This window comes from Adiantum capillus-veneris, chromosome 18, assembly GCF_014529385.1.
Source record: "Adiantum capillus-veneris isolate H3 chromosome 18, ASM1452938v2, whole genome shotgun sequence".
NCBI classification, from domain to species: Eukaryota; Viridiplantae; Streptophyta; class Polypodiopsida; order Polypodiales; family Pteridaceae; genus Adiantum; species Adiantum capillus-veneris.
In genome coordinates, this window is record NC_140948.1 from 58,548,141 (window position 1) to 58,576,026 (window position 27,886).

Below are 27,886 nucleotides of genomic sequence, written 5' to 3' on the forward strand. Positions count from 1 at the left end.
TTATGGTGCACTGAAGTCTCTAGGGTCCTTAAGTAGGCCACACAGACAGCTTGTAAAGAAGTATGCCTTTGAGAGTTTTCCTCTTAGAGGTCTCCCACATAGGCCCTTTAAAAAGTGGTGCAAATGAAGGGCCAGCTTGCTCTGCAACACAAGAGGGAAATCATTTTCACCTCCGTAGCAACCATTGCATGCTATTCCCAGCTAGTGAAAAAGGCAACGAGAACTACATGCAATCCGTCCAAAAGGCGTTCAAAGATTGTGGGGGTTGGTTGAAACAGCCCCAACCAAAATGGCGCAGTTGCATGCCAGTCAGCACGTTTTTGGCTATGGGGCTTGCAAACTACGTGTTGTGCGGGTCCTCCAAAAGCGCCTTTAAAGGGCTTACAGGGGGAACGCTTTTAACTTCTAAATATTTAAAATCTTTTGGGAAGTGTTTGATTTTAGTTCGAACACTCTTAAATTACCCTTCTGCCTACAAAGTACTATTTTTGACTACACTGCTCACCCGATGTTTCCTGCATATCGAACCGACGGCGGATACACTTCTCTCTCTCCTCTCGATTAAAAATTTTCACGTTGCTGAGAGAGAGGCGTTTGAAGTCTCGCGCGAGACTGACGGCCGCCAAAATGGCGATGGCGATGGTGATGACGCCAAGTTGCGTACAGCAGACGCTGCGAGCGCGCAGCAACCCAGCAGATTGGCAAAACAGAGTGCAGCGCTTGTGGGGCTTCCGACGACAGCATTGGGAGAACTTCCGAAAGGGCAAATCCAATGCAGTACCTACCTCGGCGTCTGCCACCCCTCGCTGCCTCACCGCCCGCAGTGCTCCCGAGTTGAGGCCTCTCTCTGCTCACCATCTCAAACCTCTCTTGCCCCAGAAGTCCAGGCCCTTTTGCAGCGTTGCCAACTCTGCAAGGTCCCATTCCAAACCGAGCACTCCCTTCTATAAGCCTTCAGGTATGTGTACGTCTTTTCAAGGTTTTGCATTTGTTTTACTGCGGTCATTCTTACAAAGTCGTTTCTGCGCAAGCCAAACGTTCATGTGTGTATTTGCACACCTGTGAATGCCGATTGCTCTATGGGTTTCCCTCTAAGACGGAAGGACACTTATCCGAAGTGTAAAGAGTTTTAATGCATAACCAGTGCAGTGTGCTCTGTTGCAGCCAATGACTAGATGCCAACCTTTCAGGAGCCTTGACTCACTAAGTGGTTGTCATGCTATTTTTAGCTGTCAATGACCACGCCATTAGATTTACATAGTAGCACACACACACACAGAGAGAGAGAGAGAGAGAGAGAGAGAGAGAGAGAGAGAGATTTCATTATTGCGAAGGTCAAATATTACCAGTGGACCAAAAGAAACGTATCATGTGGGGTGTGAGTTGATAACCGACTCTTGATGCTCAAGAATTGTGGAGATGATCGTCACAATTGAGAGTCAATATTGTGGTTGGGAGATGAATGTGTATAGGAAGAGCTCATGGCTGAAAAGCAAGCAAAGGCCAAAATGACCTTACGTTAGGACTTAAGAATTTGTTCCTTTGGAAGTTGTTGTGTGAAGTTTGATTTCTAGGATTAAGGTTTTAAGATGTCTTATCCTTTTTTGTTTAAAGTTGAGTACTTATGTTTCAGCCAAGTAAGCTGCGCCAACTTATTTTGTGCATGCCTTTCCTTAAAAAAATTTAAAGTTAATAATGTTTGGTTTTATCTAGTTTTGTTTCGTAGCAAATAAAGTAATTTAGTTTTTATTTTCTTTCTTTTTTCTTTTCTTTTCTTGTGTCCCTTGCTTTTATAGTTTTAAGAGTGCTTTATTTTCTCTTATAATTCGTGAGTTCAGACTTTTTTGAACTTATGAAGGTATATCTATTAGACCAAACCGTTACAAACTGGTGAATCTGATACCATGTCTGGGTACAAAAAAAGAGGATACTAAAGTGAAACTAAAGGTGCTATTGATTGGAAATGTGTATGGTATGTGTGATCATTGACACACACACACACACACACATAGAGAGAGAGAGAGAGAGAGAGAGAGAGAGAGAGAGAGAGAGAGAGAGAGAGAGAGAGAGAGAGAGAGAGAGAGAGAGAGAGACTTTTTCGAGATGCCAAACTCGGTCTATGAGACAAATGAATGTACATATCTGTTATATCTGTCATCCCACGAAAAGAAACGTCGAGTTGAATATAAGAGAGGTGGCTACCATCCCTTTCTCAAAGATTCCAGATACTAACACTTTTGAGTTGAAAGGGGTGTTATAGTTGCAAAGGATTGTGGTTACGGATTGACCAAAACAGCGTCTTAGGTGTCATGTGATTGGTTAGCCGCTTGTAGAGCTCTTGTTGAGTGACAAGACTTGAAGAAGAAGCCCTGACTAATATCGTGCCAGTAGTTGCCATAAGAAGAGAGGATAGTGTTATTCGGAATGATTGGGTGTAAAGGGCACGTAGACAGTGAATCAGGTTGAACGTCAAAGGCGTGAGCTTAATTGGCATCGGTTTGAATTTTAGTATCCAACACTTATACAGATCAGGATGAAATCATAAAAATTTAGAGGTCGATAGCGTGATGTGGCAGATTACCCGCGGCCCAAGATAGAAGAGAGAGATTTTTTGAAAGTGATGGTGTGGCATGCTGATGTGGCATCCATGGCTGGCTAAGAAGCCAATGTAAAAGTGATTTTGAGGGCTCCGACATTATTAGCAGATGCTTTTCCATAGCGTAAGCTTTTTGTATCTGTTGCTTTCAGCCAAGGGCCTTTATAAGTGAGCCTAGAGGGCCACTTTTGCAAATCAGATTGGTAGCTACTGCAAAGAGTACTCCTTTGGCAGTAGTACTCTGTGATTGTATAATATAAAAGATGTACCGAAAGGGGCACCAGACGTTGGGGCGAGTGCTTTCGGAGCAATGTTCTTGTCCATTATTGTAAAGAAAATGGACTCACCAAGGTGTAGGCGAACGATCGCCATAGCACGAGCATCAAGCTCTTCCCACTCATCATTAGTGTAAACACCCTCTTTATGCTCTTTCAATGGCGTTGCAAGGCCCTTATTGACCAAGACATCAAGTATACACTGCTTTTATATCATGAAGTTTGTGCCATCAAACTTCTTGATATAATACTTTTCTTTCTTAGAAGTTCTAGCCATGACTGACAGAAGCAAATGCAAAAGAGTGAGACTAGGAATTTATGGCGAAACTTTTGCGAAACTTTTGGCCGAGTCTCCTTTGTACAGAGATTAAAATCTCAAGCAAAACAAAATCAATGCATAAAATATCAAGTGTGCTCTCTGGACATAAACTGCTCAAAAGAATTGTCGAACGACTGCCAACTTGGTCAAAGCACCTATACCCATCTATACATATCCTATAGCAAGGCCACGAATGGGGATCTCCAACAACCTAATCCCTAAACACAAAAAATTTAAAAGCCAAATCCTAATGCTGTTTTTTGTAAATTGCACTGACCTTGCTGATGTGGTAGGTTGTATGGACTTTTACGATTTGCGTTGGGTGGTTCTAGTAGCTTTTGGAAGTAGATGCTTTTAGAGAGTGCTTTTGGGGCTTTGCTTTTGGGAATCTCTTGTACTGTTTATAAGTGCCCAGAGGGCCACTCTTCAGAGAGCATTTGGACATAGAGTCTCAAAGAGAGCTGGACCCTTAGGGATTTGTACCTTTGTGAAGCAATATACCGGAAGGGGCGCCAGTCTTTGGGGCCATTGCATCTGGGGATAGATATATATATATATATATATATATATATATATATATATATATATATATATATATATATATATATATATATATATATATATATTCAAGTTAAGTTATTTGCAGATTTTGTTTGTGTGTTGCTATTGATTTCTCGCTTGGAGTGCTCAAGCTTGTAACAATGGTATCAATGCTTAGAACGATTCTTCTTTTACGAAGGATCCGATCCCTTCTACAACACACATGGGTTCTTGTGGAGAATCTGATAGAGATGACACCCGTCTGATTGTTGGTTGCTGGGGAGATGAAGAAAGGCGGAGTCCAGCGTGGGCAAATTTTCGATAGGGAATCACGAAGTGCGGAGTACAAACATCAACTGTAGGTTGATACGCGCATGAAAAGATTGATCAAGTACTCCAAGGACATGTGCATGAAAAGATTGATCAAGTACTGCAGTATTTTATCTGATGAATGATTTAAAATTACTGGCATCTAGACATCTGTTAGATATTAGTGAGATGGCATGAGTTGTGGAATGGGGATTTTTTTGGTTTACATTTTCACGTCGTTATTCAATCTCACTCTCTCTGTCTCTCTGCTTTGAATTGGTGTGCATAGTGATATACAACTCTAGAATTTTACTGTCTCTCTAAAGATTTTAGCAAAGAACTCACTCTCTCTCTAGGGTTTATAATCTCTTCCTCCAATGGTAACGCACATAGATACTATCTCTTTAGAATTTATACTTTCTCTCTCTTTCAACCACACATATATGGAGTCTTATGATGATTGAAAATTACATTAAATAGATACTTTATGCTATGACACATGTTTGGTTAAAAAAACTTAAAAGATTGCTGAAATTGTCAAAAAAACTTGAAATGAAAAACTTTCAAATGTTAAATCCCGGTTCATGAAGATATCTATCTAGATGAGTTCATTGGATACTGTTGTGAGTGTATCAAGAGTTCCGAAAGGATAGATGACTGCACAGGGATCTAGGTGCATCAAGATTTTTGGACGGGATGAGATGTCTAGATTGAATGATTGAAATATAGTGTTCATTGTGAACTAAGTGTGTGATTTGTGAAGTGCATGCTTTGTGAATGTATAGTCTTGTGGGGATATTCATGGGCATGGTTTGTTGAAATGTGAAAAGAAAGGTTATCAATCTGATAGCAACAAGATTTAGTAGATCAGGACATCCGTGAAAGATCAGTGCGATCTTGATGTTATTGCTAAATAGGTTACAATCATCATGATATGTCGGAGACCCTCGACAGAATGTGATTTGGTCAATGGCTGATGTCTTTGTAGAAGTATTGGGTTTGTTGAGTCTAGTGCATGGGTACTTATAGTCGGTCTCCATTGAAGAAAAGTTTTGTCCTTTTGCTGTTTTGTAGGCATAATCGAGGGCGATTACAATCCTTTCAAGAGGGGGTAATGTCACAGAGTGATGACATGGCATGCCTATCTCGAAGAGATTGGCTGAGAAGATAAGAAGATTTGAACCTTGAAGATGTGGCCAAGAAGCCTAAGGGGTTAGGGTTTACCTAACCCTTACCAACTTGAAGAGCATCAGCCGAGGGGCCTAAACCATAAAAATTTAAAAGCCAAATCCTACTGTTGTTTTTCGTAAATTGTGTGATCTTGCTGACGTGGCAGACTGTACAGGTTTCTGTGATTTGTGCTGGCTGGTTCTAACAGCTTTTGGTGCAAGATTTTGGGAGTAGATGCTCTTGGACATTAGTGCTTTTAGAGCAAGTGCTTTTGGGGCTCTACTTTTGGGTGTCCCTTGTACTGTTTATAAGTGCCCAAAGGGCCACTCTTAAGAGAGCATACGGACCCAGAGTCTTGAAGAGAACTGGACCCTTACGGAGTTGTACCTTTGTGAAGCAATAATAAAGAAATACTAGAAGGGGTGCCAATCTTTGGGGCTAGTGCATGTGGGGACGAAACTCCGCCGTTGCGTGTCGACTCTCTCTCTCTCTCTCTCTCTCTCTCTCTCTCTCTCTCTCTCTCCCCCCCAAGTTCAATTATTTGCGGTTTTGTTTGTGTGTTGCTATTGATTTCTTGCTTGGAGTGTCCAAGCTTGGAACATAACAGATCTCGACCGATGGAGTGTCCAAGCTTGTAACATAATAGATTCCGGCCGAGGGCCTAAACCCTAACAGAAACAGAAGAAAACAACAACTTACAAATCTCAGCCGAGTGGGCCCAAAAAATAAATGGGTTAGGATTTAAATTTGTAAACCCCAACAACTTATAGAATCCTGGCTGGTGGGGCCTAAAGATTAAAATAAAGCAACACACACACATAGGTAAATTGCGTAGAGAAGGTGCTAACGTGGCAGCTGTACGGACAACTTGCAAATTGCGAAAATCTGATGTCGTGGTAGCAGACATAGACTAGGCCTATGTGAGGCAGTTTTCTCATGTCGGGACATCCCAGCCATGTTTAGCCTTGGGTTTTGGGCATTGGCTTGGTTCCACGGCCATAAAGGCTCCTATAAGCTTGGGATATTTTATCCCAGCCTCTCCTGTTTTTTCCCTTGAGCCTTATGGGCATCTGGTGCCCTTTTTCCATTCTCATCATATTACTCTCCTATTTTTTAAAGTCATGGAGCTTGAGGTCTGGGTCGGGCAGCTTGGTGGAGGTCCTATATAGTGAGCACGGGGGGTACCTCTCCAGAGGAGTGCAATAGAGCTTAGAGGGGGGTGCCCTCCCTTGGGTGGCCCGGGGGGGCTTGTAGCAGATGAGCCATGGAGGGCAGCCCAACGTTTTTGTTGTAGTTTAGTCTAGCGTTTTTGCTCAGCAAATCAGCCCCAACATTTTTCATTGGCAACACTGACATTGCTTGAAGATCATCTCTATGATGCAATGCATCCTTAGGGCAGCCTTTGTCAGGTGCAGCGGAAGAGAATAAGGATTTGCTCGGATCTAGTACTCCGCACACAAACACAAGGGACACTTTACTTCACTTGAAAGAACTGAACTGAACTGAAAGAAAGAGAGAGATGAGAGAGAGAAAAGAGACGACACAGGGATGTCGGGTCCCAACCCTCAAGGGCCCCCTTGCTTTGTTGCCAGAGCAAGTACTTTCTTGATTCTTGCACATATGCTACTACAATGACTAAGTGCCGAGATGTTGATGCTAATGGGTACTGATGCTGGTTCTATGTCGACGACGAGGTGCTGATGGGTCTGTGTCGATGACAATTATGTTGACGACGGGTATTGCGGGTTCTATGTCGAAGACAGGGTGGTTGACGACGAGGTCTATGTCAAAGACGATGAAGTCGACGAAGAGGTACTAAGGGTCTTTGTTGACGGCGATGGTGATTGTGACGACGACGACGATGGTGTCGTCGTCAAGTCCGGGATTTGCTACGATGTTGACTAAGGTGTCGTCGTCAAGATAGGGATCTGTGATGACGATGACAAAGGTGTTGTCGTCAAGATAGGGACTGTGATAACGATGACGATGTCGATGTTGACGACGATGGCGTCAATGCTGAAAACTAAAAACGCTAGATGTTCTGCTATTGTGCAAAACGCTGGCTGATTTGCTGAAATCTGAAAACGCTAGGCTGGTTTGGTGCTAGATGGGGATTCTGGCGAGGATCTACAACCGGGTGGGAGCGGGTTCTCGCGAGGCTAAGATTGAAAACTTAAACGCTGGTGGTAATGGCTGAAAATGTTGAACTACTGATGTTGAAAACGCTGGGCTGAACTTCTGAGAAATTGTTGGGGAGCCTGAGGGTGCCTGCCGGTCTGTTGTGGTGCCTGTCCTTTCTGTGTTCGGTTTCTTTTGCTTGTACTAAGTGCCCAATGGGTTTCTTTTATAGATCGTTAGCAATTTGCCCTACCTACTTTTCCAACAAACTTACAAAAAGAATTCCAAAAGTCACTTTTAATAAAATGACTTATAAGAGGTGTTTCATGCTGTAAACTTCCTGCATGATGAAATGATTGTTCTTGTGCAAGAGAGGGTATGCAACTATAACCGGCTTGGATATGCACGTCTTGCTAGAGGCTCACAAAGTGCCAGGCTCGATCCTAAGCTAGACTATGACTAATGCTAGACTATGGCATAAGCGTGTCCACGTGGCGCAAGTGAAGTGCGCACGTGACATCCCCCTTGTTAGAAGTGAGGCACAACTGCCGAACTTCTATCTATATTTCTGATGCTGACTGATGAATGCTTCTGATACTGTGGATGTATCACCAATGAAAATTCCTCCGAAACGAGGGACTGATGGTACTGCGGGTACTGTGGGTACTGCTGGCGATGCAAACACCGTGTAAGGGTCACTGTCCAACCTTACTACGATTGCCGAATATCAGCCTGGGCTCTATACCAAATAGTGTTAAGTCAATGACTCTGCCTGCTGTAGCAACAACTGTTCCCCAAACACTGACTATGGTGAAAACATTACCGGTGCTGATGGACTGGGGTTTGGTTCCAGAGTCCTTTCCAAAGGTTCAATGAAGAGGGAAATGGATGCACACTACATGCGAATGCGAATGCAGAAGAGGTTAGGGATCTTGTCTCCAACTCCTTCCATATCCGCATACAAGGCTAGGAGATCTTGGTACTCAAGATCTGGGTTGTCATATATCCGATGTCGATCTTCCTTCAAAGATATGACAATGAAGAGGGGATTTGGTAAGTCCATGGTCGGGACTCAAAGATTCTTCTAGGGTTCTTCTTTAGGTTCCTCCCTTGAGTTCGCGTAACCGAAGCACATAGAGCTCTGATACCAATGTCAGGTGCAACGCACACAAAGACGACACAAGGATGGCACAAATGCTACTACATTGACTAAGTGTCGAGATGCTGATGCTAATGGGTATTGATGCTGGTTCTATGCCGACGATAGTGATGTCGACGACGAGGTACTGATGGGTCTGTGTCGACGACGGGTACTGCGGGTTCTATGTCAAAGACGGGGAGGTCGAAGATGATGAAGTCGACGACAAGGTACTAAGGGTCTTTGTCGACGACGATGAAGTCGACGATGATGACGACGGTGACTGTGACGACGACGACGACGGTGTCGTCATCAAGTTCGGGATTTGCAACGATGGTGACGTAGGTGTCGTCGTCAAGATAGGGATCTGCAATGATGATGATGAAGGTGTTGTCGTCAAGATAGGGACTGTGGTGATGATGACGATGACGATGATGATGTTGGTGATGTCGATGTCGAAGATGGTGTCGACTACGACGACGACGTCAATGCTGAAAACTAAAAACGCTAGATGTTCTGCTATGGATCTGCTACTGTGGCGGCACTGTGGCTTGGATCTGCAACCGTCGAGTCGCACTAATGCTGAAATGCAAAAACGCTGGCTGATTTGCTGAAATCTGAAAACGCTTAGCTGGTCTGGTGCTAGATGGGGAATGTGGCGAGGATCTGTGTAACAGACTTGGACATTCCAAGTCAAGAATCAATCGCGACAGCACCAAATAACCACTTCAAAACAATTCACAGATCACAATAGATTTGCACTGGCCCGACAAAGTTCCGTGCCTAGAGATATTGGCCCCAAAGAGTGGCGCCCCTTTCGGTATTTCTTTATGTATTAAAAATCAATGTCAGAGTACAAGAGCGGTTAGGGTTTCACTCTCACTCTGTGTCTAGATGCTCTGAGAAGTGAGGCCCTCACCGCGTATATGAAGATTACAAGGGATGCCCAAAAGCAGAGCCCCAAAAAGCTTCCAGTTCAAAAGCAATCTCTCTCTCTCTCAAGAGAGCAAAATAAAGCAAATTCTCTCTCTCTCTCTCTCTCTCTCTCTCTCAATCTCCCTTGCGTAGCCAAAAGCATGCCAAAAAAAAACGTCGCTTGCTTTTTTTCAGCTTCCGCAAATTCCGGGACCTCCGTACACTGCTGCCACGTGGCACTGGCACCAGATTTTAGGGTTTCCAGCCACTTAGGGTTTCAGCCAGCAGTTAGGGTTAGGGTTTCTGCAAAATTAGGGTTTTTGGTAGAAATTAGGGTTTGTAGGATTTTTAGGGTTTTGGGCAGAAATTAGGGTTTTTGCTGTCGGTAGCCACGTCATCACTTTGTGACATACCCCCCTCTTGAAAGCATTGTAATCGACTGCGATTACGCCTGCAAAACCGACAGAAGCCATAAACCGTCTTAGCAGACACTGACTGTTAGTACCTACGTACTAGGAACACACATCTAGCACATGTACCAAATCGACAGTCACATCACAAGATATCACAGGACATTAGAGGACATCGCATGACATTCAACATTCATTCGGATCTTAGACCATGATTTATCGGCAATGTAGCTAGCAATCGCATCTAGATCCAATCGGGACCTCATCGATGTCCGATTGACTAACCCCTATTGCAACCATGTCTATTCGAGATCAATCAGACCAAAATGCTGCAGTCATTTCGTCTATCAGTTCCTGCACTTAAAAGAAGTCAAGAACAAATTAGTATCATAATCAGGAATTCCATTTCATAAAGTCATACAGTAGAATACTGTCAGCTTTCAGTATCCCTGAAGCTCAAAGAGACATCGGTGACTCTAGTATCTAAATCAAGGTATCTGTTGACAAAGGAGTGGAGTGACTCCCCTCTTCTGCATCCCATTGCACTAGATCTTCGGCCAAGTTGAATTCTGGGTTCCGTTTGGAATAGACTATGCTAAACCAAAAGCATCAAGGTAAAGTTTCAGAATTTGAGGAGTATCTGCTAGGTCCTCCTCCTCCATCCACTTCGCATCCAATGCAGGATAGTTCTTGAACTTCCAAGAACCGCCTTCGGACTTTACCTTTATTCTTCGTATCCTTATGTGCCAAAATCACAAGGATCTCCTCGTTTTCTTCCACTTCGGGTTGCTCATGAGGCTCCCCATCATCAGGCACATCACCTTTAAAAGGTTTCAAGAGACTCACATGGAATGCATTGTGAATCCTCCAAGTATCTGGCAATTTCAATCGGAAGGAGACATCATTTATCTTTTCAGTGATCTGGAAAGGTCCATAGTATCGCATACTGAGCTTTGGAAAAAGCCTCTCTTTTCCTTTTTTCTTTCTTAGGCGTGCCTTCTCAAAACGTAAGAGCACCCAATCATCGTCCTTCAATTTCAAATCGCGACGATGGCGATCCGTTGCCTTTTTTTGTCGTTCTTGAGACTTCTGCAAAGTCTCGCGAACCTTGGCAAAAGCCGTATCCAAATCTCGCGTATATTCATCCGCTTCAAAGATCTTATCTTTCGTGCTTAGGAAGGGTGGAACCTTCGCAGCACCTTCAACAATTTCAAATGGCGCCTTCCCCGTCGAAGAGTGTATCGTGTTATTGTAGGCAAATTCCACCAAAGGTAAGTACTTTTCTTATTGAGTCTTCTGATATGAGATATAAGACTTCAATAAATCTAGAACCACTGAATTTGCAATCTCAGATCGCCCATCAGTCTGCGGGTGGAACGATGATGAGAACTGCAACCGCGTGCCAATGTTCTCCCAAATTGCCTTCCAAAACAAACTCATAAATCTGGGGTCTTTGTCGGAGACAATCGTCTCAGGCATGCCATGTAATCTGAAGATCTGGGCCACAAAGAGTCTCGCTAAGTGATCCGGCTTGACTGTTTTCTTCACTGGAATGAAATGAGCCTGTTTGCTAAATCTGTCAATCAAGGTTCCTTTTGTTCTTATGGAAGGGAGAGCCTTCCGTTCTTAATGAGAGAGTGCAATGATCATAACAAAGTGAATGGACACTGTGCGTGTCAAGTGTATGAGACTGAGAGATATAGAGAAGAGAATACGACACCAGAGACGTTGTAAAACCCTCCTCCTAGGGCCCCACTCTCTATGGCGAGAGCGGTCTACTTATGATTGCACAAATCCCTACAATGCTTGGACTTGCCGACGATGTCGACGACGATGAGGACGACGACGAGACGGGCTGAAATCTAAAAATGCTAAGGCCTGAAATCTGCAAATCTTTATCTGCTGAATTCTGACTCTATGTCGGGGACGATGTCGACGACGACGATGCGACGACGAAGTCGACCTAAGGGCTGAAATCTGCAATCTTTCTACTGCTGTCCAAAAACGCTATGGGCTGAAATCTGCTGTAGGTCCAAAAACGCTGATTTGGGGGATTGTTTTCTGTGGATCTTTGTCGCTGAAAATCTGCAGGTTTAGGGCTGAAAACTGAGGTTCTTAAAGGCTGAATCTGATGGTCTATCCGGGTTGAATTTGCTACCTTCTTTACGGCTGATCTTGTAGGTTCTTTAATGATGAAAAACGCTGCATGCTGAATCTAGTTGGGACCAAAAACGCTAGAGGTTGGTATATGTAAAAACGCTAGTGGCGGGGTTCTACTGGCGATGGTGTTGATGCAAAACACTAGACTGTGGTAGGGGCTAGGCGATGACGCTCCTTCTAAACGCTAGGCTTGTGGAAGGAAAACGCTAGGGGCTGAAGTTCTTCTTGCTTGGTGGGGGAAACTGCCAAGGTCTTGTTGAGAAGTTGCCTATTGAGCTTGGCTCCTGTCTCCTCTTTTGCCATTTAGTGCTAACTCTAGTTTGCTTATTGTTATGTCCCGCTCACAGGAGAGGGGATCTAGCCCAGATGCCGTCGGAATGGGTGTCCAGTGTCCGGGCGGATGTAGTGCGAACTCGGCCAGTGTGGCCGGCCATTATTATAAAAGGGAGGCCAAGACCTCATTTACGTGGATCGACCCCACTGGCAGAGTGCCAGTGGTTAGCCCGCGAGGCTAGAAGTGCGTGAGGTCACCTCGAGGAGGTGAGGCTGGGTGGTATGGGACGCTCGGTCTTACAGGTGCACGCCTACGTCCTCGGACGTTGGTCCCTAGCACAGGGGAGCTGCCGGATGGTGGCTATGGTCGGGTGGTTCGTCCGACGCGCATCTGTAGGCGGTCCGTGTGGCCGGGAGATCTTATCTCCTCGTTCGTTTCATGGCATCAGAGCCGGCTTGGCTGCACGAGGGACCGTGTGCACACCTACGGAACGGTTTGGGTTGGAAAACCTCAATTTTGCATAATTTTTAGTGATTAAATCGCTGAAATTACTTACTTTTCTTCTCGAGAGCATGTTTGCAGGTGAAATTTGATGTGCTTTTTGCTGATTTTTGATAAAATTCAGCAATTCGGCAGGCGGGAATGCTTAAAAATGGAGTTTTTCAATAGACAGGAATTGGAAGATTACCTATTAAATTGCTGGTTTTACTCAGCACACTGTATCCTTTTCAATTATCTCTCTCTGTGAGTCTCTCTGTGCGAAGAGAGAGAGAGAGAGAGAGAGAGAGAGAGAGAGAGAGAGAGAGAGAGAGAGAGAGAGAGAGAGAGAGAGAGAGAGAACTACCTCTCTCTGTGAGCGCTTGCAGAAGATTGTGTGGAGCCTGCTTTACTTTCCAGCGTGGATTTTTTTTCCCAAGCGCTGGCTCCAAGGTGGAGCCTCTGGCGTGTGTTGGGCACGCATTCCACGAGCCTGGAGGGGGGGGGGGGGCGATATTTCTCTCCACGCGGTAGCCTCAGCGCTGGCCTTCTTTTTTTTAACGTTGGGAGTTTTTCAGCGTTGGCCTTCTTTTTCTTAACGCTAGGAGTTCACGTTGATTTTTTTTTAAGAGATGGGGCGCCCATTAGGTAATGTGGCCAAGGACATTTGAGTTTTTTTATAGTATAGGCAGGACACTTTAATTTTTTTAAAATGAATGTGAAACCTGCACATTCATCGAAACACTCACTTACAGAGTTGTAAAGTTTACAGAAACCTCTCATTTCCTTCTCCTGCTCCTCTCCAAAGCCTGCTCGCGCTCCCGTGCTCCCGCCATCACCTACTTGTGTTCCGACGCTCACGCCAACGCGTAGAGCTCTTCAAACTTCGACTTTTCGTGATCGAAAAGTGCAGAAAAGGCTCGGTTTTGCGTGAATTTTCGAGTTTTTCACGCACTTCGCCATGGATTCCTCTAGTTCAGATGTGCAGCGTGACGACGCACCAGGTAACATTCAAATTCCATTCACGCATGCTCTCTACACATGGATTACAAGCACTTTCCAGAGCTTCGACCAGCGTGTTACCGCTCTGGAAAACGCGAATGTTCAGACGAACCTGCGCTTGGCCTCTCTTGAAGGGGTCGTACAGGGGCTCAGTTCTCGACTTTCTACTCTCGAAAATATGGCTCAGTCGACGATTGCGCGTATTGCCGAGGGCGAAACCCATCTCCAGCATTTGCGGACGCAGATTGCTGCTTTTGGGCGTTCGCAGGGTGGTCCGACTGTCACAATTCCGTACAAAACTACAAATTTTTCAAGTGAAGAGAAGGAGTATATGGAATTGGCTGTAAATAACTGGCTGCACCAGTGGACCACATACTTTGATCTCCATGGGGAGCATGATGAACGGAGGATTCATACGATTCCTCTTCATCTGCGCAGTAAGGTGCTTACCTGGTGGCGTGACATGACAGAAAAGCCTACGACGTGGGCTGATTTTTGCGTGAAATTCAAGAAGGATTTCGCCAAAATGGACCCTTTGAAAGCCTATGCCAAATTGTAGAGTCTTTCGATGAAAACTCTGTCTTTTGATAAGTATACGACAGCTTTCAAAGAGGCGCTCACCTTCTGCAAGGTGGATTCTACGCATGCCGTGCACATGTACTTACTGGGGTTACATGAAGATTACCGTTGGGCCTTGATCAAGGACAAAGCCCCGACTGATGTCGAGGATGCAGTGGCCAAGGCCAAGACGTTCCATTTGATAAATGGAGCGAAGCATGAGAAGAAAAGAACTGCAGACCATCAATCCGGTGAGGGTGCTTCGAGGAAGCGGCCCCGATTCCAGCATAAGTCCAAATCACCGTCGAGATATTCTCAGGAAAAGAAGAAAGCCAGAAATGCTTCAGTTGCTGATGCAGTGAAGAAGGGGGCTTGCTTCGGATGTGGCCAAACGGGTCACCAAATCAAGGATTGCCCTAAGAAGAAAAAGACGCAGAAACAACAAGGCCGTCCTTCGGTTCAAATTCACGAGATCTCAGGTAACTTTGATGTTGTTCAAGTTGAAATCCATCACTTAGCGCACAGTTCATGCACTAACTGTACTTTTAGCACCAAAGTATTTGATAAGCACGATCTTCTCCGTTTCCCCGGGAAGATCAATGGTCACGACGTGACCGTACTCCTTGATAATGGAAGCTCACACAATTTTGTGGATGCAAAATTGGTGCAGAAACTGAACCTGCGGACGCAGGACAGTGACCATGAGTATCGCGTGAAGATGCCTCGTGGCGTGGATACGGATGTATGGAATCGGATGGTTCCAGACTTGTCGCTCGAGCTGGCTGGTTACAAAGAGAACCTGGACTTCCACATCATGCGCTTGGACAGAGCAGATGTTATTTTAGGAATTCCATGGTTTTATGATAAACAAGACTCATTGTATATAGACTATGTACATCACTCTCTTGTTTTTGTTAAGCAGAACATGCCTCATGTATCTGTGTCGCTTTGTAATCAAAAGTCTGTAAATAATGGTTCCAGACTTGTCGCTCGAGCTGGCTGGTTACAAAGAGAACCTGGACTTCCACATCATGCGCTTGGACAAAGCAGATGTTATTTTAGGAATTCCATGGTTTTATGATAAACAAGACTCATTGTATATAGACTATGTACATCACTCTCTTGTTTTTGTTAAGCAGAACATGCCTCATGTATCTGTGTCGCTTTGTAATTAAAAGTCTGCAAACTTAGTATATTCCTCGAGAACTAGAAGCAGTTTTGGATCATCGTACCCGTCATTCGCGCCAAAAGGCTTATGACGAGTACTTAATTAAATGGAAGGGTCAATCTGAAAGGTTTGCTACTCGGGAACCTGTTAGAGCTTTGAAGGCTCAGTATCCCCACTTCATTGATGAGGACATCAATGGTTCTTAAGGGGGGAAGTATGTTATGTCCCGCTCACAGGAGAGGGGATCTAGCCCAGATGTCGTCGGGATGGGCGTCCAGTGTTCGAGTGGACGTAGTGCGAACCCGGCCAGTGTGGCCGGCCATTATTATAAAAGGGAGGCCAAGGCCTCATTTACAGGGATCGACCCCACTGACAGAGTGCCAGTGGTTAGCCCGCGAGGTCACCTCGAGGAGGTGAGGCCGGGTGGTATGGGACGCTCGGTCTTACAGGTGCACGCCTACGTCCTCGGACGCTGGTCCCAAGCATGGGGGAGCTGCCGGATGGTGGCTATGGTCGGGTGGTTCGTCCGACGCGCATCTGTAGGCGGTCCGTGTGGCCGGGAGATCTTATCTCCTCGTTCGTTTCACTTATATACAAACTTAGCAAAATTGTCCTACCTACTTTCCAACAAAAGTCACTTAAAAATAATAAGTGAAAAATGTCAAAAATAGGTAAAATAGGCTAAATGCATTGGAAAATTCCCCTGATGGAATCGATGGGAATGCTTTTGATCATGTTGTGTGCAACCAGAGGATGAGCATCTACACTAAGTGACTGGGCATGCATAGTCTACGAATACTCACAAAAGTGCCATATCACTTCTAATCTAGACCGACTGGACTGATTGAACCTTGATCATGATGTAGCTTGTCCACGAACACATAGGCGTTGGATGTGTCACGTGACATCCCCTCCTTTTCAAAGTGAGGTATTGGTACCGAACTGTATGGTGTCGAGGGAGATCGCCAATAGCATCCGGAATTGTGGAAGGGACTCTTCGCTGGCCCACTCGGATGTGTGGGTCGTGCTGTACTTGAACTTTGTAAAGGTCCGCAACGCTTGCTTCTTTGGGCCGTGCCGAAAGTGACAGTCTTTTGTGGCTCCTTCAATGCTTCAACTTCGTCGAGAGTCGTGCTTCTTTTTTCTTCAAGAATCTCCATGGCTGAAAATTCCTGAACCCTTTCCAACACAAAACCATGAACATACCCATTCCATGTAAAGTGAGTGGAAAGAATCTTGTTTTTCTCAAAGACTGTGCATGCAATGTAGATGAACAAAGAGAGGGAGTGCTAAACCGTTCACCACATACATGCAAACAATGAGATCGAATCTTTCTCTTATGATCTAGAGCAAGCAACTGTGGCAATTCACAACGGAAATGCACATGCTTGGTGCTCATACTTTTATGTGCTCTCTCTTCAAATGTGTCGTGCCAAGGAAGAGACATGAAATGTGACTTCCTTAGATACATACTTTTCAGCTTTTCATGAAAAATCCACATACATTCGTGCTCATTCATGAGTGAAACGTGCTCAACGTACAATATGTCATGCCTAGGAGAAGGGATCACATAAAGACGCTGACTAAAATACAAGAAACGATCACGAACGAAACACTCGAACAATGTGTGCATATCAATCATGCGAACACATAATACTTCCTGTGAGGGTTCTTTGGACCTAGGCTCGAGAGCCAAGATCGGTTCTTCTTTAGGGGGTTCTTTGGACCTAGGCTCGAGAGCCAAGATCGATCCTTCGTGATTGATCGAATCTGCAATGAGGTTAGCTTCGCTAGAAAAAGCATCAATTAACACATAATCTTTGTGAATAATCACATCTTCTTCATGCAACTCCTCATGCTTGTGAGAAATCACATCTTGGTCATGCAAATCATCATGCTTGTCATTATCATCCAAATCATCATCATGCTTCTCATAATCATGCAAATCCTGTGTGTCATGCTTTGGAGAAGAAGAGACTGAGAGAGTCTCCTTCTCGTGAATCCTTTCAATCTTGTCTTGCATATTAGCAATGAGAGAGGGAGAATGAGCAATGTTCTCTCCACGAGTGACAATGGGAGAATCACTTTTGGCATGGAGAGAGAGTATTAGCCTCCCAATCAATGAGAGGGTCAACATCACGAAACCATCGAATGCCCAAAATTATATCACATCCTGAGAGAGGAGACACAACAAATCTTTTAGTGAAAGCAGCTTCTTGAATTACAAGCAACACACCAAGACACCCCTGCGTGATGAGAGCGTCCATACCGGGAACAAAACCAGAGACCTCGAGAGGAGATTTCTGACTAAGTTCTAGGCGGGCTCTCTCAACAAGAGAGGGATTGATCACATCATGCATACTACCTGGGTCAAACAATATGACAAAACGTTGCCCCGACACCTGACCATAAGAATCATCAATGGGAGGGTCAAGAGAAACTTGGGGCACACTCCTGTTATCATTAATTGCATTGACAGAGGAAGTGGGTTCTGTGGATACTTTAGATTCATTGGATTCAAGCTTAGGACATGTTCTTTTTATGTGATCCTCAATGTGACAATGAAAACAACAACCTTCCTTAGAATAAGTGCTTTGCTCTTCCGACGTGATGTATCCTCCTACAATTCCTTGTGCTACCTTTTCATCCGGAGTAAGCTTAGGTTTAGCAATTGTGTTAGCCTTACCCTTAGGTTCATTGGAAGAATTCTTTTCTGAGAGACTGTTGGAAGATTGGTTAGAAGAGTTACCATTCTTACCGTTCTTACCGTTCAGAGGGTTTTGAGAAGTGTGCGAGGTGCTTGTGGAAGTCTTGTTCTCCTTAGGCTTTCCCTTGTGCTTCATCTCTTGTGCGAGAGCAATCGCTACCACCTTGTTGAGATCGATTGGGTCGAAGACTTCTACATCAAACTTGATATAGTCGTCTAACCCAAAAAGGAATGCCTCTTTGCGTTCATCATCCGACTTGCGTAATTGGGTACCTAGTTGCAAAACACGATTAGGAAAAGACATAACCGGCATACCATTTTGCTTGAGAGCGCGCCAATCGTCCTTCAATCGTGTGAGGTACTGAGGTGGCATAAACCGCGCCTTGAGCTTGTCTTGGAAATCAGCTCAATTGAAGGAAAGGGGCGTGAATTCGTCGGCTTCCTCTAACTGTGCCTCTTGCCATGCGTGGTACCAATTAATGGCATCTCCAGCAAGGTACATGGCTGCCGTCAAAACTTTGCTATTTCCTATCTTCTTAGTTGTCGCAAAATAAGCATTGAATTGATGCAACCAAGAATGAATAACCGTAGCATCCATCTTACCATCATACTTACTGAAAGTCAACTTCTCTGTGACTCGATGGTTGGAATCCGCATCGTGGCTTGTGCCACTTGAGGAACTCCCATGATCTTTGGTTGGTTCGGATTTCGAGGCAAGTACTTGTCGAATCAACTCTTGAGTGCGTAGTTCTCTTTGAACCTCATGCTCGATCTCGAAGGCCACTCTTTGAGCTTCACGCTCTACCGCCAAGGCCACCTTTTGAGCTTCACGCTCGGTCTCCAAGGCTGCGCTTCGTGCTGTCGCTTCCTCCTTTCTTTGTTCTTTTCTTTCTTTTCGTTCGTCGCGTTCGCGTTCCAAAGCAATGCGAGTCTCTTCTTGTTTGGTCATCATGTTAATGCGATTTGCTTCTTGTTGTGCGGCAATTCTTTCGTTTCTTTTGTCGCGCTCGCGGTCCTTAGCTTCCTGTTGTTCTGCTTTTCTTGCTAGTTGTGCCAACGCAACTCGATTCGTTTCTTGTTGTTGTGCCATCATGTCCAACATCAACTTGACCATCGCCTCCATCGAAGTTGGTACAACTCGTGGCGTAGATGGCGAAGGGGGAGGGTCGGAAAAATCTCTTGGTGGGGAAAATTCTTTGTCGCCTCTCTCATTCTTATCACCTGTATGCGAAGTATCCATTCCGCTTCGGGTGACGACCATGCACTAGGGTCTTGGGTTCTTGAGGTTCTCGAGGGTCTTGAGGTTTTCTTTCGCTTGCAATCTGTGTTTGAGAAGGATCTTCTCTTCTTTCCTCTGCTTTTTGCCGTGCTTTTTAGCTTTATTTTGCGCGTCAAAAAGCTGAGAAATCCGTGCATCAACCACCTCTTCTAATTCCTTCTTTGAATAGGTCTTGTGAGCAGAAGGTTTCTTGAGAGCGGGTTTCGGGGGTGGTGTTGTAGTTTTTTGCCAGTGCTTGTGCACTTCCTGAAAAGAAGTCTCGCTCATATATTTTCCCAATTTCGGATCCTTCGCAAAACTGAGCATCATCTTTGTTGCATCGCCGATCAATTGACGACGCTTCATCTCTCGTTGCTCCGCCTGAGTAGGGCGAGGCGGGCCATACTCTGTCGGAATCTTCGTTGTGATCCCTACCCGCATCTCCGGATGCAGAGGGAGTCGACTAATCCTTGCGTGAAGCCATAGGTGCCGCGGAATTTTTTTTTTTGGGGATCGGATTTCCCATAGAAGAGAAATCGGCCGTGCTTTGATACCACTGTAACAGACTTGGACACTCCAAGTCAAGAATCAATCACAACAACACCAAATAACCACTTCAAAACAGTTCACAGTTCACAGTAGATTTGCACTGGCCCGACGGAGTTCCGTGCCTAGAGATATTGGCTTCAAAACTCGTGCCCCTTTCGGTATTTCTTTATGTATTAATCAATGTTCAAAGTACAAGAGTGGTTCGGGTCTCACTCTCAGACTCTGCGTCCAGATGCTCTGCAGAGTGGGAGCCCAAACCACTTATTTAAAGTTTTACAAGGGATGCCAAAAGTAGAGCCCCAAAAGCTTCAAATCAAAAGCAAAATCTCTCTCTCACAAGCTCTCTTGAGCTTTTAATAAAATAAAGCAAAGTCTTTTCTTTTTCTCTCTCTCTCTCTCTCTCTCTCTCTCTCTCTCTCTCTCTCTCTCTCTCTCTCTCACACACACACAATTGCGTAGAGAAAAGCTGTTAACTGCCCTAAAATACGCCGCAAAAAGCAGGCTCAGCTGTACGGTGCCACGTCATCAAGTCAACGCTTTTTCCGAGAGTTTCAGCCTGCTGCCCTAGGGTTAGGGTTTATAATGTTTTTACGGTTAGGGTTAGGGTTAGGGTTTTTGGCAGATTTTAGGGTTTGCAGGTTTTAGGGTTAGGGTTTCCAGAATTAGGGTTTTCAGCAGCAGTCAGGGTTAGGGTTTCCCGCATGCTCTTGGGCAGACACGTCATCACTTTGTGACATCCCATCAGTTGGTGGGACTCTTCTTTGAAAATAGGCCACTCAGCAAGACTTTGCAAGTTAGTAAAACTTCTTCTGTTGCTTCTTCTTAGGGTTTAGGCCCCTCGGCCGGGATTTGTGGGTAGGCTCAGGTCTTCAGTGGCCTGGCACGTCAGCAGTTTGTGATAGCTGTTGTCCAAGCTATGCATGATAAAGGTGATAATCTTATTCTTCCTGTTTGGACAAGCAACGAAGTTGAGGTCACATATTGTCAAGTTTGGATCTTTGCTCTTCGTAGATTTGTAGTAGTATTCATTTTTCGATTTCGTATTTAGCTTACCTGAGGACTTAAGAATGTGTTCCTTTAGAAGTTTGTGTGTAAAGTTTGATTTCTAAGATTAAGTTTTTAAGATGTCTTATCTTTTTTTGTTAAAGTTGAGTACTTGTGTTAAGCCAAGTAAGTTGCGTCTACTTATTTTATGGATGCCTTTTTTAAAAACATTTTTAAGTTAATAATGTTTTGTTTCATCTAGTTTTGTTTCGTAGCAAACAAAGTGATTTAGTTAGTTTATTTGTTTGTTTTTGTTTTTGTTTTTGTTTTTTCTTTTCTTTTATTGTGTCCCTTGCTTTTATAGTTTTATGAGTGCTTTATTATTCGTGAGTTCAGACTATTATGAACTTATGAAGGTACATATATAGTTTGTGATAGTTGGTATTCCTGATACCATTGGCCTCTACCATGTTATCAGACCCTCTGACCCTTTGTATTGTAGATTTTCTTTCAAGATATGGTGTTGCGATAGGCACTTGTTTTCTGGATGTGGCTTGGTGTGTATACCACAGATACTTCTTCCTCGGTGGCTTCCTCTTCCTCGATTGCTACCTCTCTACTTGGGATTGCTTTGTCTGATTCCTTGATCGGTACTCAGGGTCCTAGACCCGTGCTTACTTTTGGTAGGTTGACACTTATTTTGGACATCTTCCTCTCGACGTGAGTATTCTTTGGCATGTGGATGCTACCTATGTATTGATTCCTAGTGGTTTCCTAGCCTTGCCTCTCTTTGGTGGAGCTTTTACCCTGTTTCTCCTTGGGTTTATGGCTCCTACCGCTACAATTTGGATGTACCTATGCAACCTTGATTTGATGCAAAGATTTTTGTTAAGGGTCCGACAGCTTCTCAGCATTTGTTGGGTTTTTTCTTTTTTTTGGGGGGGGGGGTTGTTCAAGTTATGTTCACCTTCTAGATGTTCCTCCTCTTGCTTACATGCTCCTCATTACACATACACTAACCCTTGGTTGTGGGTTTGCCACCCATACACCTATTGGATAGGGATCTTAGGCACATTTAGGGTTTGCTCAGCACTTTGCCCATCTCAGGCTTGCTTTGGTCATTTCCATATTTTTAGGATGAGGGTTTTATTTTTGGTCGTGGTATATGACACAGATATTTGCCCCACCTTGCCTTGACTCACTAAATATGTGGCCTAGGGGGCTCTCTATCCGTTGTCTTCTATCATTCACATAGTTTGCCATCTGGAGTTATTGGGCTCCTTAGCCTTTGTCCACCTTTCTCTCTTGCGTGCCATGGTCTCTCTTCTGCTGCACACTCCGACAACTAGCAGCTCCGCCCAAAGGATGACCATAGAGGTGACAAACACCAGTATAAAGAGATGTGTACAAGAGGCTGTATCTTGAATGCTCATACAGTGATTATGTATCATCGACGAAAATCCTGTTGATTGATGATGCTCCCCTTTCTCAGATACTTTGCATCGACTCTTGCCTGATAACTCAAGCAACTAGTCGTGTGAGATGCCTCTTGGGGCTGATGTGGGTGGGGTCCCTGCTGCAAGCAAACTATCACTTGGCTCGTTGCTTTAATAGCAAGAAAGGCGGTCGACTGGTAAGCCTATCTGTCCATACGGTGGTCTACTTACTTGATTCTGCAGCTAGAATTAGGGGCTACCGTCAAAACACAGTGCAAGTGCTGTCTCATGCGACCTTTAGGCTGCAAAGACCTGTCAATTTGAGCACCTAAATCTGGCTGACCGGGACCTTTGTGAGCCTTTTCTCAAGGCCAATGTGAATGGACAACCATTAGAATAGTTAGGACCCCTGCATGACAATCTCTGCATAGTTGGCTATACAAGGTGCAATTTAGCATCTGAGAGCGTCATCAGTAGCCTTGGACTAATAGCTTGCATGATTGCAGTCAGGTACCTGCCAGAGTCGTGGTGCATGATGTGTGTGATCATTTGCATGTTTGACCGGGTGTGTTTTTGCAGGTCTTTGACGGAAGTTCTAATGATGGCATCTGGCACATCTTTGAATGGTTATTTTTTGAAGGCGAAGGCATACACTTTAATTAACCCTCAGTAGAAAGATTTACAATTCAGATAAAAGTGATCTGGGGCCCCTTTCCATCAATAAATAGAAGTGAATGCCTCTAGTAGACTGAGGTGGCCTGTCCACTGCCATCTTGGTGGTGTTTCTGGCAACCCATATCTCAGCCTGGCATTTTTGAGGGCCAAGCTTCCCAGCCATCTCAGCCAGAGGTGCCTTACCTGCTGCCCTATCAGCCCATTGCCCACTTTCCTTGTTGCTGCCAATACAGCCGCAGCTTCTAGAATTTTGGTGGCTTCTTGCTCAGCTGATTGGAGCTTTTCTTACTTGAACCTCGTCTCTTATTGCTACGAAGCATACACATTTTCCTACACAGTTTGTGTTTGAGAAAGAGCTTGGACAAAGATGGCTAGAGCACAAGAGCTTTGTACCAGTTAAAATCACTGTAATAATTGTACAAATTGTATCTGTCTTGAGCTGACTTTTGAAGCTTTTTGATTGATGACAGCATGGAAAGAGGAGTTGGTTCCAGTACCTTTGGGGCTCGCAACGCAAACACAGTCGCAGCTACTAGTGGGCCTTGTAACCAGGGGTTCAGAAGCCTTCTTAGAGCAGCTTCAGCGCCCACACAAAAGCTATGCAAATTTCCAGCTCTTGAAACTGGGTCCAAGACTTTCTGGTTTTGGGAGTAAACCGTCACCAGCCAGTAAGCTATTTTCTTAATTCTAACAAGCGTTCTCAAAGCTATGTCAATGTAAGTAACTTCTAAAAGAGGCGCATTCATTAGGTTATTTCCAATTATGGAGAAATGGAGAAGTGAGACAAGTGTTGGAGTGTGCAACGGAAGGAGAGAGGAAAGAGACAATGGCTCGAGAGAGAGGAGACATAGATGGACGAAAGGCTGGTGAGCCCAATAACTTCACATGGCAAACTCTGTGAATGATACAAGATAAAGGACAAAGAGCCTCCAAGGCCACATATGCAGTGAGGCAGGGTAAGGTCGCCGGTTGGGCAAATATCTGTGTCAAATACCATGACCAAAAAATGAAACCCTCATCCTAAAAAAAAAAGAAAATGACCAAACAACAGGCATGAGGTGTTGGTGCAAACCCTAAATGTGCTTGAGATCCCTGTCCAATAGGTGTACAGGTCGCTAACCCACAACCAAGGGCAAGCGTTTGTGCGATGAGAATCCTGTAAGCAGGAAGAAAAGCATCGGGAAAGTGAACATAATGCTCTAACAAGAAAAAGAGCCCAAAAGTTGGGAAAAGCGTGAAGAGCCTTCAAGATAGTATATTAAGTGAAATAACAACGAAAAGGGGAGAAAGTTGTAGCACTAGTTGCACACGAGGTGTGTTAGTGTCTTTCAAATCTTTTGCCTTATTGGTCAGGCACCTTAACATGACCCTTGAGGCGGTGATTGGAAAAAGTAAAATTATGTATTAACTGCATCACATGCCCCACCACTGTGTTGGCTTTCTTATCTTATATAGTTTCTGCATTTCAGTTAGTTCAAATGAATTGGAAATGGAAGCCCGCAAGCAATTGGACAAACAGTCCTTACCGACATCTATGAATAGGCATGTTAATGGTAGCCAGGAGTTTGCCTAGAAGCTCTTGCAATGCATAGTAGCAACAAGGTGTATGCAACATCTATCACCATTATTAAAATGGTAAAGAAGAGTTTGAACAAGGCAACTCAAAGATTCGATTTTGAGAAGTTGTTATGTTGGTCGCACTGTAAAGTCTACTTTTTTATCATTGGTTATAGAAAGGCAGACAAAACAATCGTCTTAACAGCGCACTTGTGTGTTTTTTCTCCACAGGCCAAGCTGCACTCGAACAAAGCCTTAAGAAAGAACAACTCAGGCATCGAGCTCCCATTGATGCGGGAAATGTTGCATTTGGTAGAAGTAACTATGGAAGCTTTCTCACTCGAAACAGCGACAAAACTCCTCGAAAGTTGGTAGGGCAAGAGAAGCCTACAACGGCAGACACAGCAAGTGCATGCCGTTAGTTTCCACTTACTCTCATCTTGTGCATTGGATTAATCACACTAATCCTGACAATAAGAGGGGGACATTGGTGTTTCATTCTGAAGTCCAAAGGTAATTCGATCAGGCATACGCAGAGTAAATGATCTTAGCTGCCTTCACTTAAATTTACAACACTCGATTTTACTAATCTAGAGGTACAACGACAGGTGCAAGAAGGGATGTCATCAATACAATTCAAGAATATCATATCAATGCCGAGGTTTGCGCACAATTGACAAAGCATGCAGGTATGTAATTGAATTTCCGAATTGCTTTTCATGCACCACACCAAGTATTGATGTGTGTGTGTGTGTGTGTGGATTGACTTACAAAAGAGAACGTTGTTATTTTGACGCTTCTAATTGCATTTATGTTGATGGCCTAATAGAAATTTGCATGAAATAGGGTTAATTTGCAACTGAGTCCCCCCTTTGCACATAATTGGTTTGACAGAGAATGCTCAAAGTGAGCGAAGAGTGTCATCGGCAAGGAGCTTGAGGAGGGAATCTCTTTTTCAGTAGTTTCAATTTGGTGCAAATGTTGCTATGCCTGATATCAATATGGTGGTCTTATCTTGCAAATGGCAGAGTTTATGTGTGATTTTGGTATCATGGCTTTGCTGATTTGAGGCTTGTGGAAGTTGCAAGTTTTCGCAGCTAACATGAACTTTATCATTGACATGATATGGAGGGACATGAAAGTTTCAACAACTTAGTTTCTTCACTTGTGATATGACAACCGACATTCCTCAGCAAAGTGACTCACATATTCTTTAGATTTTTGAAGCATTTGATCACGAATTTTAAAACAAAAAAGAGGATATGTTAGGATAAGTGTTTATATAGAAATGAGCCCGCACGTCCCCTTTCGCTCACTTCAATTTTTAAGCTTGAATGGCAAAGCCATATCAACTCACGGACAAGATTAGGGCATCCATTTGTTACGTCACTTGGCAAATAGTACTGCAAGTGGACACCAAAGGGTAACAAGAAGGCATATATCAATACTCCTCTTGAGTGATTGCTTATTTTAATCAACGAACAACTAGTGTTGCGAGGTGGGCGTTGCTATAGTACATTTATAGAACGTAACAAGACATACACAGATTAACATCAAGCATCTAGCTCGAGTAAACAAGTACAAAGTGCATTGGTGGATTTATAAAATGAAATGCATATATGATGATTGATTAGCTCTATAGTTTGTAAAATGGTCCAATTTCATGGCATTGGCGAACTTCAAAAAAAGAAATGCATATATGATGATTGATTACCTCTATAGCTGTTTGTAAAATGGTCCAATTTCACGGCATTGGCGAACTTCTAAAAAAGAATTGCATGTGTATTTAATCAAGCATAGTCAATTTTTTTTAATTTCTTATAGAACTTGAGAGAGAGAGAGAGAGAGAGAGAGAGAGAGAGAGAGAGAGAGAGTTATGTGTTGTTACATTCGGAGGGAGCAAGGAGTCTTGGCTGTCAATTACGGAGCCTAGTGCTAAACTAAACAGTTGCTAAACTAAACTTAAGGAGCATCAGCAGCCTATAAAAATTGAATTGCACTAGTGACTTGGTAATCATGTACGGGTGTCACATTTGGTATACATGTTGACCAAGGCAATGCCAAGCATAATGTTTTTTGTTCGACAGCCCTTGACTAAATGTCATTGTAAAATCTTTTTCCCATCTCAGCATTTTCCTAATTGCCACATGCTTTCAAGATGCAAACATATGTGATTGCATCTGGACAGATGAGCTCGCTTTACATCAACCAAAAACTTTGCTCGCTGATTGGGTTTAGATCACATGCTATGTAGCTGATTGTGGGCTCAAACAGCCAAAAAACGATATTAGGCTCACCAAATAATCTGTTGCAGGCACTTTGGTCACTTTTGCTAGGCCTCAAATGCTCTGTCATCCCAGTTCCCCTGCTCGTCGTTTTCTTTGTGCTGCTTGTTAACTCTCCTTGCTGCTTGTTTATGAAAACCCTTCTTTTCTTTTATTTACTTGTAGAGAAGAAGCTCCGCCGGGATTCTAGTTGCTTGCCTTGGTCAGCTGGCTTTCTCCTTCGTCACTTTTCCCACCTGCAGCGGCCGCTTGGAACAAAACTGCACCCGGATCCTGTGGCTCAGGCACCCCCTCAACTCCTTGCACTCTGTGCGCTGCTCATCTCTCTTACCTCCCTGTAGACGACGCACTGCATCCCATTAACCTGCGCTCTCCCCCCTGTTTTCACGCTGCTTGTCCTCGATATAAATGCTGCTGCAAGTCGACTTTTCCTTTTAATAAGGGGAAATTACCTAAATACCCCTCTAATTTGAGGAAATTCACAAAATACCCCTCAAATTTAAAAAATTCCCAAAATGCCCCCGGTATTTTGTCATAAATTCTCAAAATGCCCTTCAAATTTTCCAAAATTCCCATGGTTGTGAGACTAAATTTCTCGAAAAATAAATTTTTCTGTAGGTCTTCACAAGAAGAGTGATTGTCTATCGTACAAGATGCTAAAACTACAATTTGAATTGGTTACGTAGGCTTTGGAGATGAATTGCTTCATTAATTTTAGACATAATTGCCTTTTTTGCGCTGGTAACCGGAGACAAATAACATGCTGAGCACTCAAAAACGGATCTCAATTGTCAAAAACGAATGAAGATTAGAAAATCTTGAACATTCCAACCAAAATAGATACAAGGGTATTTTGGGAATTTTTGAAATTTGAGGGGTATTTTGGGAATTTCCTCAAATTAGAGGGGTATTTTGGTAATTTTCCCTTTTAATAATGCATTAGTAAACAAGAGGTATTGGCTTGCTTACGTTTGTTATGGTCCCTATTTTTGGAGAATATCGGTTG

General features: G+C 43.9%; 1 protein-coding gene across 8 annotated transcripts; it reads left to right on the forward strand.

Moving 5' to 3' along the window:
* The first annotated feature begins 548 nt into the window (after positions 1–548).
* Positions 549–27,693, forward strand: LOC147435727 (uncharacterized). 8 transcript variants are annotated; one of them, XR_015185047.1, is made up of 6 exons: positions 549–958; positions 23,509–23,706; positions 23,788–23,904; positions 24,827–25,108; positions 25,204–25,284; positions 27,046–27,093. XR_015185047.1 is itself a non-coding variant. In XM_086488027.1 (6 exons), exons 1-6 carry the CDS (start codon positions 628–630, stop codon positions 27,219–27,221), a joined length of 1,089 nt encoding a protein of 362 aa, XP_086344153.1. In that variant the 5' UTR covers positions 549–627; the 3' UTR covers positions 27,222–27,693. The 8 variants fall into 8 exon arrangements, 5 of the variants coding, with proteins under 5 accessions (XP_086344153.1, XP_086344154.1, XP_086344156.1 ...); XR_015185046.1 differs by lacking the exon at positions 27,046–27,093 and adding an exon at positions 25,490–25,545; XR_015185048.1 differs by lacking the exon at positions 27,046–27,093 and adding an exon at positions 25,442–25,460.
* The last annotated feature ends 193 nt before the right edge of the window (positions 27,694–27,886 follow it).